This window comes from Eutrigla gurnardus (genome assembly GCF_963514095.1).
Source record: "Eutrigla gurnardus genome assembly, chromosome: 12".
NCBI classification, from domain to species: Eukaryota; Metazoa; Chordata; class Actinopteri; order Perciformes; family Triglidae; genus Eutrigla; species Eutrigla gurnardus.
The window spans coordinates 10367434-10384122 of NC_139926.1; the positions used below are offsets into that span (position 1 = coordinate 10367434).

At 42.5% G+C, this 16689-nt stretch overlaps 2 protein-coding genes across 4 annotated transcripts in view; one reads left to right on the top strand and one right to left on the bottom strand.

Moving 5' to 3' along the window:
- Positions 1 to 3314: 3314 nt before the first annotated feature.
- Positions 3315 to 11050, top strand: chpfa (chondroitin polymerizing factor a). 2 transcript variants are annotated; one of them, XR_014598039.1, is made up of 5 exons: positions 3315 to 3769; positions 4852 to 5416; positions 6891 to 7073; positions 7199 to 9049; positions 9082 to 11050. XR_014598039.1 is itself a non-coding variant. In XM_084022478.1 (4 exons), exons 1-4 carry the CDS (start codon positions 3480 to 3482, stop codon positions 8459 to 8461), a joined length of 2301 nt encoding a protein of 766 aa, XP_083878604.1. In that variant the 5' UTR covers positions 3315 to 3479; the 3' UTR covers positions 8462 to 11050. The 2 variants fall into 2 exon arrangements, 1 of the variants encoding a protein (XP_083878604.1); XM_084022478.1 differs by having other exon boundaries at positions 7199 to 11050.
- A 4408-nt stretch (positions 11051 to 15458) lies between these two features.
- Positions 15459 to 16689, bottom strand: part of asic4a (acid-sensing (proton-gated) ion channel family member 4a) — a 75356-nt gene continuing 74125 nt past the window's right edge. The window contains exon 10 of one of the 2 annotated variants that reach the window (XM_084023533.1): positions 15459 to 16513. In XM_084023533.1, the coding sequence (XP_083879659.1) occupies positions 16376 to 16513 (138 nt within the window). In that variant the 3' untranslated portion in view covers positions 15459 to 16375. Of the gene's footprint in view, positions 16517 to 16689 lie in introns of both variants that reach the window. The other variant, XM_084023532.1, reaches the window with a different exon arrangement.

Genomic DNA, 16689 nt, shown 5'->3' on the forward strand with positions numbered 1-16689 from the left:
AGCTGCTTACGATGAAGCTTTCAAAGATTTCCATGACCTGAAAAACAAAAAAAAATTCAAATATTAAACATAGACCTTGTTTTAGGCGTCTAACCAAAAACCCATTGACTCCAAGAAGATTAGGGAACCAGAAGTGCTAAAATACAAACCAATTTCCGGGTTTTGGGACTCATTCCTGCATTTTCAATGTAAATCATGGAGGACAAAATCCAAATTTCTATATATATTGTATTTATATACATTATATATACAAAAATCCACTCCTTTATCTGAAGTTGATAAACTGTGTTATCCTCTACATAGACATTCATTCTGAGTTTCAGTAGTGGGACAGTAACATAAAGAGGGGATGTTTACTAAAACATTGGAAGATATTCACTTGCTTTTTTCTCATTCAGGCTGCTGAAGTTTCATATTAGCGTCAGATGAACTTTGGCCTGTGTTTTTACTGAGAAAACGGGCCGTGGATTCCGTTTGAGAACGGATTGCTTCAAGGCCAGTAGAAAAGGAAGACTGATTACAACGAGCAAAACTGATTCAGTGTGCATATGCTTACCTGATTATTGTTTGAGGACAGACAGTAAAAATGTGACCCTCACATTTAATAGCTGTTAGCCTAATAATTGTTATGTGAAAATGGATATTACTTTTCAAGAGCTCTGAGTGACCTTTGGATGAATGTACAATAAACTGATGAATGGATGATTTAATAAATGAATCATTGTTTTTTCATCACCTTAGAATCAGCCATCTCACATTACATACGGAGCAGGTCCTCTTCATGGAGCCGGCCGCCATGTTTGCACAGAAGCCCAGAATGGACAATCCAAACACTGGCTTTAGACAGGCTCATTCATGTTTATTTCATGTTGTCCGCCATAGTTCTCCTTCCGGGTTCTCTTGGGAGAAGTTTCGGTTGGTTGCAATCTGCAACATCACCACTAGATGGCTCCAAATCCTACACGATGTACCTTGACATTTTTTCATCCATCCATCCATCCATTGTCTACCGCTTACCCTGTATTCAGGGTCGCGGGAGGGCTGGAGCCGATCCCAGCTATCATTGGGCGAAGGCAGGGTTTACCCTGGACAGGACGCCAGTCTATCACAGGGCCAACATGTAGAGACAGACAACCATTCACGCTCACATTCACACCTACGGGCAATTTAGAGTCATCAATTTACCTATCCCCATCCTGCATATCTTTGGACTGTGGGAGGAAGCCGGAGAACCCGGAGAGAACCCACGCTTACACGGGGAGAACATGCAAACTCCACACAGAAGGAACCCGGGCCGACCCGGGAAACGAACCAGGGACCCTCTTGCTGTGAGGCGAGAGTGCTACCCACTACACCACCGTGCGTAGCCGGCACATTTTTTCATTTCAATAACAAAAAGTTTTAGACATGTTTAATCTGCAGACCTCCAGGTTATGGACATTTAAATGCATCATGTAGCACCATCTGTAGTTAAATGTAATTATATTTATTAGTAGACCTGCACACATGTAAACAGTGTGTTCAGAAATATGTGTTGGCTGGATATGTAAGTACATGAAAGAATGTGTCAATCAATTATGACAAAACGACATGGTGTTATCCTCGGTTTCTAAAAGTACGAAAATAAGAACAATAGAAGACAAATAGAAAAGACAATATAATTATGATGATATTTTATTATTAATAACAATAATAACAATAATAATAATAATAATCATAACAACAAATAGTAATAGTAATCCAAACATTGTTTTGAACGTATTTAGCAATGTATGGAGCCACATGTAAAATACTGTAAGTCATTGTTTATTGTCTAATCACTGACTTTGTACTGAAACCCTTTTATGACCCAAATTCAGATTAGGTGAGGTTAGTAATTTGGTAACCACCAGAGGGCAGAAGAGATTCAAGTACCTGATTTAATAAAAAAGATCAACACAAAACAGAGGAGAGGACACTTTTTATATTAATCTTTTACTTACATATCACAAAGAGGGAGGACGAAGGGCACAACGAGATACCAGGGGCAGCTGCTTTCAGATAAGGACTGAAGTAGATGCAGTTGAAGGATGGACCAAGCGGACCACAATGCACCCTGACATCTGTGTGAGGAGCACAGAGGCCACATAGAGAACAGCGAGAGCCAGGTGGATGAAAACTGAGCTAATCCTTGCTGTACACACTAATTGTCCTGTCTTCACCTTGTGATCATTAATAGTGATGATCATGAGAATCCTGACTAAAGAAGTGTGTCAGTGCACTATAACACTCATTTTAAAGTCTGGATAAATCCTTTGAATAAATGTAATGTGGTATGGTAATGTAGTTAAATTCAATGAAAAACAAAATATTTAATTGGTTTATAAAATGTGATAACAAACAACAAACATGAATCAACATTCATGTTTTGTCCAGGACAACACACAGTGCTGAGGTCTCGGGAGGCTGGACCTGACGGCCAACAGCAAACAAACTGGACCTGGGAAAACAGACTAAACTCAGGCATCTTAAATCAAACGTCTGGACTCACACATAATTATACTGTGTATTTGCACAGACAGGCCGAATGTGTACCTTCATAAGTGCAACCAAAGATGATAAGGTATGCAAGATATATGACTTTGTTATCGTCAAAATTGATCTTCTTCTTTTTTATTTTTAGGTGAGATAAGAACATAATGAAAGCACAGGAGTTCACCACAGAGGGAGTTTGACGTTTTTGAGCATGTGATAATAATCCTGGTGAGTGGGAGGTGTTTGTTGTTGTGCACCTTGTTGGTATCAGTCTGCTCATAAAAGTGCCTTACAAGTCGTGCATTGAAGACGTTACACTTACTGGAAGAGTATCGTTAGCAGACTTTTAGTATCAAAAGTGAAAATGCACAATGCAGAATAAATAATACTATTAATAACAACAACAACAATAACAACAGGTTTATATTGTTATAACAATAATAATACTAATAATAATACTAATAATAATACTAATAATAATAATAATAATAATAATAATAATAATAATAATAATAATAATAATAATAATAACCTACTGATGAGCACTATGTTAAAGTGTTCCCCTTTATAGGTGAAGGTATATATATATATATATATATATATATATATACAGCATGTCTGGATGGAGTGTAGACGGTCAGAAAGGGCCTGTGGCTGCGTTCCAGTTCACGTTTCCCCGCAGACAGCCGCTCTGCGCAGCCCAGACGCAGTCTGGAACGAGACCCGCCTCCGAGGCTAATGTCTGGCCGGGGAGGAGGAGCCAGCTAGCGGCTACTGACACGTAAGAAACCTGCGTAAAATTTAAGGAGGAAGTAACATATTTTTTTTTTCTTAAGTTGAATGTCGACACGGCTTTCTTCGAGTCCGACTCGATGTAGTTGACCCGTCCCGGACCAGAAAGGCCTGTTTGGACGGCTCGTGAAGCGACGCGGGGCAACCGTCAGACCGAGGAGCCGGAGCGCAAGATGAGGTTTTCGGCGTTGATCTCCGTGCTGCGGTCGGTCGGCCCGGTGGTCATCGGTGTTTCTTTAGGGTTCACGTTGAGTTTACTGAGTGTGAACTGGACGGAGGAAGCGTGTTACCAGGACGGCCAGGAGGGCGAGGAGCTGACTCTGGGTCAGGATGGGCAGCTCAAAGGAGCCCGAAAGCCCAACTCCATCTCCACCATCAACGACGTGGAGTCCGAGGAGGACTTTGAACCCAGAATTGTCCCGTATAAACAAGTCCAGCAGAGTCCCACCAAGAAAGTGTTCAGGTGAGCTTTGGATGGCCACTTACTGTTACCGGGCTTACAGTGCAGATCCCGTTTTATTAAACAACGAGCCGTTGAGCCGGTTGATCCTCAGGGGAAGATGAACGATAATTCAATCTCATGTTGCTGGATGTACAGGTGCCTAGCCATGTGGCTAAGAGATTTGGCACTGACATGATCAATAAGACTGAAATATACATATTTATGTTAATGTTAATATACAAGTCATAAAAAAATGCAGGCAAAACTATATAAACATAGTATATTTCTGCAGTATTTTACCCTCCTCTCCCTGATGTCCTTGATCAAATTGCTACCGAAAGCCTGATTAAAATGTGTCTAAATAAGTTCACTGGTGTCTGCCTGCCAACATTCCCTGCCACAGAGCTAAGATTATCTACATTTTGGGGCCTGTGCCCCCCCTGCATGTTTCTTTGAAACAGGCAGCCGTTTCCCAGATTTTACTGGATGGAGACCTTGTGGCGTTAAAGCCCTCACACCCAAAGCGGTTGACATTGAGAAAGAGACTTTTCTCTGTGGGGGAAAAAAAAAATGTTCAGCTGAGGTTTGATATTAAAGCAATTCAATATCCAGTTTCATATGCAGGAAGTGCCACACAGTGGGTTGTAAAGTTATTTTCTTTATTAAAGGAGTGTCAATAAGTAGTGAAAAATGCTTATCAGAATTATCTGGAGCTAGAGTGATTCAAAAAGTCAGGTTGGGTCACAGTTGCAGTGATGAATCACAACTCAAGTCCTCGCATGTTTACTTTTCCCAAGAGCTTGTGGTTTTTCTTGTTATTTCGCATACCGGAAATATTAAAATCACTGAGGATTTCCTTGTAATTTGGTGGACAAAGCCACAGATTTAGTTTGGATCAAAACCTTCTGCTGCCTTTTAAAGGCAATATTACTGTCACGATTATTCCCATCGATTTCTGGATCAATTAATTGTAAGGTAGGAAAACCTTTCTTGTGACCGTAAGTTGCAGAGTTGTCTGTTATGTTGTTTTATTTTGGGTCTTTTTTAATAAAAATGTCTATTTAGCGTTGAGCTATTCAGTAGCTGTCTGATGTCTTTTTCAGGGCTAAATACATAAGCACAGAGTTGGGGATGCGAGAGCGTCTGTTTGTCGGGGTCCTGACATCCAAAAACACCATAAACACTCTGGGCGTTGCTGTCAATCGCACCATCAGCCATCACCTGGACACTGTCATCTTCTTCACCGGCATGCGCAACCGCAAAGTCCCCCACGGCATGTTCGTCGTCTCTCACGGGGACGAAAGGCTGATATGGAACATGTTTCAGAACATCAAATACATTTTAGACCATTACATCAACGAGTACGACTGGTTTTACATTGTCCAGGACGACGCGTACACGGAAGCGGACAGGATCAAAGCTCTGGTGGAGCACCTGAGTATGGATCGAGAGCTTTACATGGGCAGCCCCGAGGAGTTCATCGGCGGAGAAATGGAAGGGAAGTACTGCTACGGGGGGTTCGGGTACGTCCTGTCACGTACCCTGCTCCTCCGACTCCAGCCCTACCTGGAAAACTGCAGGAACGACATCCTGAGCGCCAGGCCCGACGAGTGGCTCGGAAGATGCATCATCGATTACACGCACACAAACTGTGTCAGTGAATATGCGGTAGGTTGAATATATTCTTGACACGATCACACTGCACCTATTCAACATGTTGACATCTCTCTTTTCAACGATAGTCATTTAGAAAACGGTGTATCCGATGCTCAGTGTTTGATGTTCAAAGGGAAGAAACTGAGGCTGTTCAAAGTTAAAATGAATAACCAGCAGACGGAGGGAAAACATGCTCGGGACTGTCACTCAGAACAGGTTGCAGCAGGGTTTCTCCTCCTCGACAGGAAAACAAAACTGTCACGGCAGAAAATTATGCTTTGCCTTCTGGGTCGACACTTAAAAGTGACAGACAGCTATGTAAAAGTGTAATTACTGTTCTAGCACAGAGGTGGTATTTATCCTACAGAGTAGATTGCTAATTCCCTTTTAGCCCTCCCTCCACAGCAGTGTGGAATAGGTAAACAGGCAAACAGACCGCAGCCGAGTTCAGCCTTGCTTAGGTTCAATGGTGTGAAAATCCCCTGTGGGTCAACATGCTCTGCTCCCGTAATGTCATTAGCATTTAAGGTCAAAGAAGCTCTGCGGAGCCCTGACCTGTCCCAGTGCCCTTTCGGCTGATTGTTTGTTGCATTTAGCACAGCTTCCTTCTTCCACGCTAAGGTTTGTGGTCTTTATCATCATATTCAAACATATTGTCAGAAGGTTATCAATGTGTCTGCGGCCAGGATTTTATAGTGGAGTTGTTCCACTGTCCTTTGCCTTCGTGCTCCTCTTCAAGACACAGCTCAGGACACCATCTTGTTACACAATTGAGAGTGAGTTGAATGGCTAAGTAAAGTGCCCGGAGCCAGAAGGGCTCCAGCAGAGCCACCTAAATGAGGGAGGGAAGCGGGTTAAAAGGCCTGGTGCGTGTAAAGCAAACGGCTTAAACACAGAGCCAGACATCAATTTTTCTGTTAAGAGAGAACATTGATGACAATTAGGCACGGATAATGCTTCCCTAAGTGCAGGCTGTTGGCAAACATTTACAACGGAGTGGCCTCGACGCTCGGTTGAGCTCTGTCGCCATTCTTTGTTCTTTTAATAGCTTGATCAGATTGGATTCACTTTTTTTTTAAATCGCTCAAAGCTCCTTTGGTCACTACTCTGTTTTCAGTTTAAGTGACTGTGTCTTGAAGTGGGATTCTGGTGCCAGTATCAGTCGTTTTGTTATCAGGTTTGAACCTTTAAATTCCTATCTGGTGCTGCTGTGATCATACTTTTGTTATGTATAAAAAGTGGCACATTCCTGACACGATCAAAACCCTGATAGAAAGGTTTTGTTTAACACTAGTATTCACTTACAAAATGGATCTCTTCTCTTCATTATGTTGAAACTGGCCTGTTTTCAGGGGACTCCAGATAGCATGTGATGTTAGTTTGAAGTAGCACAGCAGAACAACTATGCTTTGAAAAATCATTAAGCACGTTTCTGTCATTCCAGATTTGAGATGCCTCATGAAACGATGTCTCTGTTTCTTCTCAGGGTCTTCAGTACCACCGTTACGAGCTGGGGAAAAACTCTGATCCGAGTAAAGAACAAAGTGAACAGTTCAAAAACGCTCTGACTGTCCATCCAGTGTCCGACCCTGAACAGATGTACAGGCTGCACAGATACTTCACTGAGATTGAACTCCAGAAGACTTACGATGAGATTGCTAAGCTGCAGGTAAGCGGCTTTTCAAGTGTCACAAATCACCCGCGGTTCGGTCAAAAATAAAAACCGGCTTCTCTTTGCTTACCTCTGGCGGCTCAGCAACCACCTACATCTGAACGCTTCTCCCGTTTCCACAGGCGGAGATCAAGAACGTGAGCGTGGTTGCTTTTGAGGGCAACCGAACCGCCCAGTGGCCAGTGGGGATCAATCCACCGTTTGAACCGAAATCTCGGTTTGAAGTCCTGAAGTGGGAATACTTTACGGAGGAGGAGATTTATTCGTGCATTGATGGCTCTCCGAAGTGTGAACTGCAGGGTATCGATCGCTTGGACGTGGCTGATGTCATTGAAGTAGCGATGGTCGAGCTGAACAAGAAGTACATGCCTGTACTACACCTGAAGAAGCAGCAGCTGATCAACGGGTACAGGCGCTTTGACCCCGTCAGGGGCATGGAGTACACCTTGGACCTTCAGCTGGAGGTGGTGAACCAAAAAGGTCACAGCCGTTCCGTCACCAAGCGAGTTCATCTGGTGCGACCTCTGAGTCGGATTGAGATCATCCCCATGCCCTATGTCACTGAAGCTACAAGGATTCACATCATTATACCTCTCACGCTGCAGGACCGGAGCTACGTCAACCATTTCCTGGAAGTCTTTGCCACGAATGCTTTTGAGACCAGTGAGAATGCCATCTTAACATTCTTGTTCATCTATGACCCAGTGGAGGCACAGCAAGTTAGCCAGAACGATATATTTGCTGGTGTGAAGGCACAGATAAACACGTATGAACGCAAATACTCGGCAGTCAAAATCCCGTGGATAAGTGTCAAGACAGAAACGCCATCCCAGATCAAGTTCATGGACATCATCTCGAAAAAGCACCCAGTGGACTCGCTGTTCTTCTTGGCTAGCGTCAAGACGAATGTCAATTCAGAGTTTCTGAACCGCTGCCGCATGAATTCCATAAACAACTGGCAGGTCTTCTTCCCCATCCATTTCCAGGACTTCAACCCCGATGTGGCCTATCACAACCAGCAGCCGCCGGCAACCGTCGACCTGATCAGGGATGCGGGCCATTTTGACCGCAGGTCGTACGAAGAAGCGTGTTTTTACAACTCTGACTACATGGCGACGCGCACGCGAATGGTGGCAGACGTCCAGGAGAACGAGGACATCCTGGAGACCCTGGACATCTTCGACATGTTCTTGAAGTACTCGGGTCTGCACGTATTCAGGGCAGTGGAGCCAGCGCTGCACCAGCAGTACAGCTACCAAGCCTGCAACCCGCGGCTAAGTGAAGACATCTACCACAGATGTGTTCAGAGCAACTTGGAGGGACTCGGTTCTCGCTCCCAGCTTGCCATGCTGCTGTTTGAGCAAGAACAAGGAAACAGCACTTGAAGACGCCAGTGAACTTCGGCTCGTCTTTTTTTTTTTTTATCTAGTTTATTTTTTTTTACCTTTTTGCCTTTTATTCAGATAGGACAGCTTGAGAGTGAAAGGAGGGAGAGAAACGGCAGAAAGAGGACCGCCGGTCGGATTCAAACCTGGGGCCGCTGGAGTGAGGACTTAGCCTCGGTACGAGGGGCGCCAGCTCTACCAACGGAGCTATCCGGCACCCCACCTGCTCGTCTTTTATCTTTTTACAAGCTGTGCATTTATTGTTATAGCGGGGGGCCCTATGTGACATTCTCCATCTCCCTCAGTGTGCATCAAAGATGATTTGTTAGTTTTTAGCTAGTTTGGAAAAATGAATGCAGTACATTCCTAATTAAACCTTTCCTTAAATGTTACAACAAGTGTAACAAGTGTTTACAATACGCGTCTATACAGATGAGTTGCTAGAACCAAATTAGTTGTTCTTTTATTTGCTACTCCGCTGATTCCCCAAAGCTGCGTGAAGCAATTTTTGACCACTAGGTGGCCGAAACTCAAAGCAGCGGAGCCTTGAGGTAGAGCCGGCTCAACCGGTTGTTATGTTTCAGCTCAGTGTCCACAGCGCTTTCACATTTTTCTAGAAGGTCCTTCTGATGTTAAAGATTTTGTTAAATGGAGCTTTAATGTGTAGTTCTAATGGATACACATATATTATATCGCACACCGGGTCGTGTGCCCCTTCAAGTTGAAACATTGAGCTTTTGATATTGACTGATTTTGAGTATTTACAAAAGCGCATCTTTGCATACGTGCCTTGACACTGACTTTTCATACGCTGACTGTTTTTTAAAAATTACCTTCACGTTTCACAGTTATGTAGTTCAGCCCTTCAGGTGAGGCGCAGCTGACGTTTCTCATTCAAACTCGCAACATGAATTATGAATAGCTGGGAGATATTATCTTTCACCGTGGATAAAGTGATGTCACATAGCTGGGAGAGATGAATGGATGGTCGTCAACCTTACATAATTTTCTTTTTTAACGGTAACTTGGAAAGATCACAACCGTCCACAGGTTGTACATGTGCCTCAAAGCAGGGAAGGAGTTGATGAAGATAACTTGAAGATGAAGATGTGTGCCCCATCAGTGTGTGTTCCTCCCCATAAAACCTTTGATGTTGTAGGTTTATGAAGGAGAACTATTCATTATGGGGAAATAAATCACCTTGGTAAATGTGTGAAGCGCCAGGTGAGTCCTAATAAAACAGGATTTAATTAGTGTGAGAAATGATTGAAATTAAGAATGTTAAGAAGAAACACTTTTTTTTTCTTTCCCACATCAACAAGTAAAGCAGACTGTGTTTATTGTACTCTAAAAGAAGGTGCTTCAATGTTCCAAAGTGTTTTGGACGGTGTTTTTAAAGATTTTGTAAGTTATTGAATGATGTCATTTCCTGAGCTCAGTTTGAGAAACGGTTGCCTCTCCCAGTAGCAGTGCAGTCCAATGGGAGGCCTTTTTCTACATTACTGAGTGGCGGTCGTGGCAGTAGCTGTGCTGGACAACAGAAAGTTATGAGTATATTATAATGTGCAATATTACAGAGAACCCAAAATGGCTCGATGTCCAATGGAGGTCAGGAGTTAATTTCAAAGGTGTTTGCTGCAAGTAGAGCAGAGTGCTCATCACACTACTGTTCATGACTTTACATAACTGCTTTCTATTCGATGTAAAGTAAGTACACTGTAATCTCCTTTGACAAGACTTCTATTTTACCAACACTAGACACTTTTCATCATCAAATTTACTTTGAAATACATAAAATGATGGCAAAAGTGATTGATTTGACTTCAATTGGACTCAAAGTATTTATTGGAAACGCTGCATCCTCAGTGGTGGTCCTCCAGCGATGGTTGCAGTATTTTCTGCCAAGTGAACAAAGACCACAGCGGTCATTTTTTCAACGCATCTCTTTCTTGATGAGAGCAGAGTATGACACTAATAATGTGCGCAATTGGAAACCGAGTCTTCCAAAAACCACTGTGAAAGATGGAGGGCTTAGATTACAACGTGTGTTTTTGTTTGTTTTTTTGTGGTGATCTGCGTCGTCTCTGTTACCTGTAGATGCGAGAAGCCTAATGAAAGTGAGCCTGGCAGATGAATCACCCTGTGTTGTTAACATAGCCATCATTGCTGGGCGAAGTCTAAGTATTTTGTTCATAACTTATTTATGTCATTTCTCTGTGAATTATGCAGATTCTGAACACATCCGCACTAACAGAGGCATTCACGACGCTCTTTGTAGCTTTTATGTACACGGCAATTGATATTTTATTATTTTTGACAAAAAACAAACTGTATCTTACTGTCATTTGACCATGAAGACTATTTTCAAATGTGTTTTTCTCTCTTGCTTTCGATCAAATAATTCATTTCAAAAAGGTAAGGCAAAGACATCGGCTCATTTACATTTTTTTTGTTTACATTATTTTATGCATATGGGTACTAGTATAACCAAAGCGATACATTTTGATTAATACTCATCACATTTAATTGTGTGCTGTAATTCCTAATGAACTGTGAATTATTGTAATTTTTAAATAAAGAGTATTTGAAGATAAACATTTCCTCTTTTTGTTGTCTTTATTTATTGTCACAATTAGAAAATGGTATTCTGAAGAGCAGTTTGTCCTTTAGGTGTCAGCAGAAGAGCGTTTCTACTGCGTGCAGCACACGACCCGGACTGGCTGCCGGTAGCTGAGGCAAGCAGCATACTTGAACAAGATTTAAGAAATGACATTTCTAACACAAACTGGTGCAGTTATCTCATTCATGTTCCCTGCATGTGCTCAGGAGGTCTGCAGTTAACATTCCTGGCCATGTCAGACCCGAGGTATTCCTGATGTCTGTGCCGGGCAAAGCAGGGAAAATGTTGCAACCTTAATTACAGCTTTAGTTATTTCAAGGGTCCGTGTGCGCTACCCCGAGGCATGCTGTAAAACCACTAAACTACAGAGCAGCTGCGAGTTAATTGTAAGCCATTATTTTGTACTTCGCTTTTACGTTCAATCCCAGGACTTTCTCCTCCCACACAGGGACACGGCTGCTTCAGGGCCCGTAGACACTGCAACTACAAGTTTCGCAGTTTTCACGACAACTCTAGTTCACCTGGATGATATTTTTTTTAAGTAGATTTGCAAAATTGTCAGACATTAAGAACTAAATTAAGACAATGACACTTCTTTAAATGCCCATTTTGCCCCCCCCTTAAACCATACCATTGAGATGCCTTTCATGACCTTGTAAGTCAATGTCTCGGTCTGTGGTGGAAAGGCTTTAAATGGGTGGCAAAACAGAAATGCATTTGGACTGTTGTGAAGGAAAGAAAATAGACAACATGAAGTTACACAGTGAATTGGGTTCTGGATTTAGGAGGCACTGGTTTTACCAATCTAAACTTTAATAGTTATCGTATTTACCATATTTAACATTTATAAAACGTGTTCTAACAGAGGAAATAACCACAAGATCACACATCTGTACAAAATGCAAGCGTTCCTTGTTGCTGCAGTGATGGTATGTGGGATATGGGTTGGTATTCTCAGGAATCCCTGACAGCTGCTTGTGTCACCGTGCACTCGTATTTTTCTCTCTTCTCGGATGACCTTTCAGACCTCAGCTGAAGCATAAGTGTCTGAAAAGGGGCGGACAGATTTTTCAAAACTTCACATCAATGGCTGGCCGGATTAAATTGATTTTTTTTTTTTTACAGATAATGTAATCGACACATGTAGCGCATGTGATTGAATGTCACGGTGCTATAAAAAGACGGGCCCAAAGAGCTGTGCTAGAAGGACAGGCTCGGAGTGGAGGCTTGAGGAATCCCAGGAATGTGAGCTACATGTTATCAAGCAGGGAAGTCGTCCCCTCTGCTACGCACAGAGTCGCCCGCCCACCACTCACACGCGCTGATGCAAAACCAACCATTTGTAAATCGACTTATCTGCGTTTAAATGCTTTTGTGTACAGAACGGTTGGGGCTGTGCTTTTACAGGGCACGGCGTCTGGAGGACTGAAAACCTTTCTGCATCCACTCTCCGGGCTCCACCGTTCAAACACAACTCCACAGTGACACGGCAGCCCAGCATTCATCTCCTCAGCCCCTGTGTGTCAGAGGATGGCTACAATTATTGATGACGGGGGAGAAGATTGTTATGCATGGCCTGTACAGGACGCCATCAGAGACTGTGATTGGGAACCTTTTGAAAATGTCAAAGTGACACATGATTATGAATATTAAACGGCCATGTATAGCCCATGATTACTTGACAGGAGGAAGGGATCTGACAAATGGAGGGCTGCTGAACCTCATTGTGCGTTAAAGCGACGAATGGTGATATTATGGTGACAGAATGCACTGAATAAATTAACACAATAATTATGTTGTCAATCGTAAATATGATATCATGTAACGTGAAGTGTTTCATACATCCCTAAGACAATTGTTAATTACACAACAGAGAGGATTGTCAAACTTTAGGGGGGCATTAAGCTGGCTTGAACTTGAATTTTAAAATTTAGTTCAACAAAATGTGTTCTTATTTTACAGCAAAACGGGATATGTGATGTCGGTTTTGAAGCCCAAGCTGCTGTATGATAGCAAATACTTTGCAAGCTTGCTATAAGGGAAACATGATCAAACTGTTGATTTTAGCACTAGTCCTGTGTTACGACTGAATGTGAATCACTTTCTCGTTCCCCAGCATTGACACATACATAAATACACGATGGGGCAACAGCAAGAATTATGATATCTCATGTTTTGTGGTTGAGAGTTAATCAAAACAAGACTGCTTCTCTGGCATTGCGCAATTTTCTGAAATCTCATGACTGAATTATTTTTCAATGGCAACCCGCTCTCTCTCCCAGCTCGCCAAAAACAGTCGGTCGGTCCCTCAGAACCGCCGTTAGAGCGTATGACGAGGGAGAGAGTCCACGTAGGAAGGGTGGACGGGTCAAACAAACACAGGACTTAAGTGCAGGAGACTGCTGTTTGGGTCTCATGTGCAAAAGTTCACGTCAAGCACCACTAAGGTTTGTTTATACTTGAACGTAACACCTTCACAGATGGCGTTCCAGCTACCAGCACACACAAAGGTGTTCATGCTCAATGCGCTGTGTGTTGCATCATTCCCCTGAAATGCCACATGAACAAAATATACTGTGGGGAAGTAAGAAGTGAACTAGTGTTAACGGTAAAATGCTTGGCGGTGACGCAAGTCCTAAGTCAAAGTTAACAGGCGCCTAGAGCGTCATCATTTAAAGCTTAGAGCCGCTGACCGAGCATCGCTATTTGACGAGTTGGGAGTGAGAACGTGTCGACAATGAAGATGAACACAAAGCTGACCATTTGCAAAGCGTGCCTGTCCCGTCCTGACATTAGATCGAAGGCAAAAGGGGAAGAAGAGAAGGAACTATAATATAACCCCCGGTTTACGAATTCTACCGACGCAAAGAATGGTGTCAAGTCATGCCAAATTTTCTAGATGACCTATTTTGTCCTTCTCGTCTTAGAAAGCCTGTAGCTATTTAAATCACCTAAAGCTGTTTTCCACTGCAGGAACTTAACATAACTCAATATATCTTTTTGGTTTTTCTTTTGTTTCCAACTCTCATTTCGTAGATGAGGGCCTGGAGAAATGGCACTAAATGCAAATTCCAGATACTTTCAGGGTTTACCAACACTGATGTTATTGGTGCTCCATTAAGCAGAGGTGTCGTCACATCACAGCCAAAGTTATTATAACTACAGCGGCCGCGTTTTAACTACTGTTTTTATACTGGGCAGGACAAACAGTGTGTTTAAAAAAGAAGAAACACACTGGAAAAACGGTTGTTAGGCGAACAAAGACATCAAAACATGAAGATGTCAGCGTCTGGCGATGACACGCGGTCAAAAAGTCCAGCAAATGAAGTAAAACATTTAAAATGACACAGTGGTTCAAAGAGCTGGACCCCATATTTGACCAGTGACAGCAGCAGTGTGCTGGAGATAGAATAGATGTTCAAGAAAATCAATATACTGCTTCCATTGTTCCGTCCCACTAATGGTATAGTTGCTACTGCTGTGGCCTTTACAGTGTAAATCCAAAACATATCAAATTAAGAGTGACGCAAAAAGGATCTCACAAGTATTTAAAAGTGATGTCAGGTGAAGTCAGGGGTTTCAAGTTGTGGAAGTTCCCGCAGTGCAAAAGGGCTAGTGGGCCCTTTCCAAGCCAACGGTCCATGATGACGACAAACATGACGATGAATGAATTGATGTAAAAGTCTCCTTTTTTTTTTCATTCCCACGTTGTGCTCTTTAAAACTGTGTGGGTTCGTCCGGCTTGTTGAGGATTAAGTTGCCCAGTAAGAATATTTCAGCCTCCAGAGCAATTTTTCAAATTAAACTCTGAGCTGTCTTAACTGTACATTTATTAGATAAAAACCTTACTACTGCAATAAAACTCACGCTTTCTTGCAAACTATTCCAATTTTCAAACAGCTCAGCCGAGTCACATCAGCCTAATGTGCTCAGTCGTTTGTGCAAAATGTTAAAGTGCACATGCAAATAAACACACGCACACGCACACACACGCACACACACACACACACACACACACACACACACACACACACACACACACACACACACACACACACTTTGATGCCCATTCTACATTGTAAATAGCTGCAACACTTTCACAGTGCTACTGGCCCACAAGCCGAAGGAGATGACTCTGCAAAAAAAACAAAATTCTGTTTCTTATTGCTTATGTCAGCTTAAAGTTATGATGCTAACCAAAGTGAAGAGTGGATGGTGGGCAGAAACGAATTGTATACAAAGAATAATTTAAGTACAACCTATTTCATAACTGAAAACATCGTCCACCCATCATCCGAGATGTGTGTGTGTTGACCTAGAAAAAGCAGGACGTGTAAAAGAAACTGATGGAGATAATGGCCACGATCCACACAGTTTGTTACCTGGAAACATGTATTGATGTTCGCCAGTCTAACGTATCTGCAGATTGTAAGTGTACAGTAATTGCTACAATCGTGACCGCTATTGTCATATAAAAGTCTTCTCTAAAATATGTAAATAAACAAAAACGAATATTACATAAGTTATATATTAACAGAATATAAACAACAACCATTGAAACAGAACTTAAGAACATTAGAACATTTTAAAGTTGGACTTTATGTACAGGTACAATGCTACTCTCTAACACCTTAACCACAAACCAGACAAAGTGTATCATGTGGAAAGATGCTGCTAGATCTAAAGCCAAGGTCTAGTTCAGCCTAAATAACTGCCCTCACATTTTGGATGGATGCCACACGAGTAAGATTTGCTCACTGTAAGTATTCTCATCTTGTATACAATATAGAACATGTAGATAATAGTATCTCTAAATAATTACATAATTGAGAATGTGTATTGGCTCAATATGGTACAGTGTGTTTTCTATGAAGTAGGAGGGATAGCTGGCGGAGCGACAGATGGAGGGACACAGAAATCAGAGATGTTAATGTTAAGCTGAATAAATAAATCATGGAGTATAAACTGGATCAAGGTGACATGCAGTCCTCTTGTCCCCTTGTAGAGATCATGTACCAAAAATTGGTCCTGAATACACAAAGTGCCTGACTTCTCACGCGAAGCAGGGGTCCCTTCCATTGAGAAACAGAAAAAAAAAGTGGTGTCCAATTTGTGCCTACATACTGTACGTACAAGTGCTTTGTTAGCAGCACAAGTTTGGTGTTTGACTTTGGCTGTAGCTTTTTCACTGGTGACAGCAAAGGAGCGACGGAAATGCCAAGGGTCTGTTATTGATCTGAACACAGACGGCTTTCATCTTTTGGTGTCACCAGGACGGGAAACGGTGGTCGGCTCTAGCAAGCGAAGTCCTCGAACACCCCGTGGCGCCCGGCGTGATGGTGGTGAGGGTGTGGTGGAGGGTGGTGGTGGTTGGGTAGGATGGTGTTGGCGTACGCCCCGTCCGGGTGACTCCGTGTCACGTCATTGGATTCCTGCTGAGGGCACAGCAAACACGTCAACATCACGCTTCATTTGACTCATTCTACATTGCAATTTAAATTCAACATTTTGGGAAAGGCCTATTCACTTTCTATACGAGAGGGAAATAGTTGTTTGCTGTAACTATTTTGTGCCGACAGAAGTGCATCCAGTGTTACAAGTGGCTTCT